At 52.9% G+C, this 2,508-nt stretch overlaps 1 protein-coding gene across 1 annotated transcript in view; it reads right to left on the bottom strand.

Annotated features, from left to right (window-relative positions):
• Positions 1-973: 973 nt before the first annotated feature.
• The window catches only part of SPC24 (SPC24, NDC80 kinetochore complex component), a 21,650-nt gene continuing 20,115 nt past the window's right edge, over positions 974-2,508 (bottom strand). Inside the window, exon 5 of the mRNA XM_011954820.1 lies at positions 974-1,319. Within this exon, the coding sequence (XP_011810210.1) occupies positions 1,279-1,319 (41 nt within the window). The 3' untranslated portion in view covers positions 974-1,278. The remainder of the gene's footprint in view (positions 1,320-2,508) is intronic.

Genomic DNA, 2,508 nt, shown 5'->3' with positions numbered 1-2,508 from the left:
GACTACAGGTGCCCGCCACCACGCCCAGCTAGTTTTTGTGTTTTTAGTAGAGATGGGGTTTCACCATGTTGGCCAGGATGGTCTCGACGTCTTGACCTTGTGATCCACCCGCCTCAGCCTCCCAAAGTGCTGGAATGACAGGCTGAGCCGCCGCGCCCGGCCCTTATCCCTCTTGTCTAGGTTGATCTCCCTGGAGGCCAACGGTTCAGCCTTCTCACCCCAGGACCTCCGAGGGTCACCTGAATGGACCGTTTCAGTGTCCGCCCAATGTGCTCAGATGCTGTTAAAGCTGACTGTTCCCTCTGCCTAAAAACGCCCCTGATTAAGAAAGAACTGCACTTAAGTTCAGTCATGGAAAGGGACATGAAACCCAAGTCCAAGTTCATGGAACTAACACATCCAAAGACAAAGCTGTACCGGGGACAACTGTGTGGGTGGGACCCCACCTCCCTCTCTCCTCCCGCAGGCGGGCCGGTGGTGTGCAAGCCACCGAGGATGGGAGAATGATGAACACATGACTGGCCGGCCCTGGACTGGAGTACATGTTCAATCAGTTAGGATTTGTGTTGGTATCTGTCATAGAAAACCTCCCAAACCAGCAGCTTACACAAGGTAGAAGTTGAGATTGGTTCTCTCCCTTCTCTCCCCCATTTACAAGTCTGTGTTGATTTCTGGCTCTGCTATCATCAGGGAACCAGGCTCCTGTCATCCCTAAGGGACTGCACCCATCTATCCATGTGGCAGTATGGCTGCCAGGGCTCCAGCCATCAACCCCACATTCCAGGAAATAGGAAGGGGGAAGAAAGGTTGTACTTGTCTTTTAAGAATCCTTCTAGAAGTGTCATGTAACACTTCCACGTACATTTCACTGGCCGGACCTTAACTACAAGGGCAGCTGGGAAGTGTTGTGTTTTAACTCCCAAAGTGCTAGGATTACAGGCATGAGCCACTGCGCCAGGCCAAATTTTTTAATTTTTTTGTAGAGAAGGGGTCTTGCCATGTTCCCCAGGCTGGTCTCCAACTCCTGGGCTCAAGTGATCTGCCCGCCTCTGCCTCCTACAGTGCTGGGATTGCAGGCCTGAGCCTAAGCACCCGCCAGCTTATCTTTTTAAGTCCTGGCACAAAAGTTGCTTCCGTCCTCCATGAAGCACACTCTGGTGTGGCTCCTGTCACAATCTGGGCCTCTCTCTAGTTCTAGAGTGTTGTCTGCTCTTGTGTTGACTCCTCCGTCAGCAGTGGGAGGAGAGCCACGTCACTTGTATCTTGTCTCTCTGCTGCCTAGCAGAGTCCGGGCACACCGTGGCACTCAAACATACCCCCTGAACGAACAAGGGCCAGCCTTGTAACATCTGGGAGGTGTCATCGAATACAATGGTGTCATCTGTCCCATATTGCCACAGATGTGAAACTGCAGGCCTGGCATGGATAACTCGACTCCCGTTGGTTACCCAGCTGAGGCCACTCTAGGAGCTGAGGCTGAACTCAGAAGAAAAAGAAATCCAGTAAAAAAAAAAAAAAAAAAAAAAAAGCCAGGCGCGGTGGCTCACACCTGTAATCCCAGCTACTTGGGAGGCTGAGGCAGGAGAATCGCTTGAACCCAGGAGGCGGAGGGTGCAGTGAGCCGCGATCACACCATTGCACTCCAGCCTGGGTGACACGGCAAGACTCCATCTCAAAAAAAAAAAATATATATATATATATGAGGTCACTGGAGGTCATGGAGCCACCGTGACAGTGGATGAGCGAGGGTGGCCCACATTCCCAGCTGAGTTGCCTGGAGGCTGTAGTCCCAGACCTCAGGGGGGTCCCCCCTAGAACCCAAGCACTGTCATGCCAATGACAGAAAACTGGTCTTCCTGGCCTCTCCCATCCTGTCCATCCCAGAAGGGAGACTGAAGCTTCAGACCCGACAACCCTGGGTTCAAATCTAGCCTTGGAAGCTTGCTTCCTGTGCACAGGCAAGCCCCATTGCAATCTGTTTCTTTCTTTATTTTTTTTGAGACGGAGTCTTGCTCTGTCACCCAGGCTGGAGTGCAGTGGTGTGATCTCGGCTCACTGCAATGTCCGTCTCTCGGGTTCAAGCGATTCTCCTGCCTCAGCCTCCTGAGTAGCTGGCATTACAGGCTTGCGCCACCACGCTCAACTAATTTTTGTATTTTAGTAGAGACGGGGTTTCGCCATCTTGGCCAGGCTGGTCTCAAACTCCTGACCTCGTGATCTGCTTGCCTCAGCCTCCCAATGTGCTGGGATCACAGGGGTGAGCCACTGCACCCGGCCATGATCTGTTTCTTTTAACCATAAACTGGGAAGAACTTTGAGCACGTCTTAGTCCAGAACTATCAGGGAAGGGGCACTGAATGCCAGGCCAGAGGAGGGTTGCATGAAAGGCTTGGCACCAGCTACTCGGGAGGCTGAGGCAGGCGGACTGTTTGAGCCGATGGATTCGAGGCTGCAGTGAGGCTGTGATCGCGCCACTGCACTCCAGCCTGGGCAACTGAGTGAGACCCT

The sequence above is a fragment of the Colobus angolensis genome, unplaced genomic scaffold, assembly GCF_000951035.1.
Source record: "Colobus angolensis palliatus isolate OR3802 unplaced genomic scaffold, Cang.pa_1.0 Scaffold39, whole genome shotgun sequence".
NCBI lineage: Eukaryota > Metazoa > Chordata > Mammalia > Primates > Cercopithecidae > Colobus > Colobus angolensis.
The sequence above is the reverse complement of the archived record's forward strand: the minus strand, read 5'-3'. Positions and strand labels throughout refer to the sequence as shown.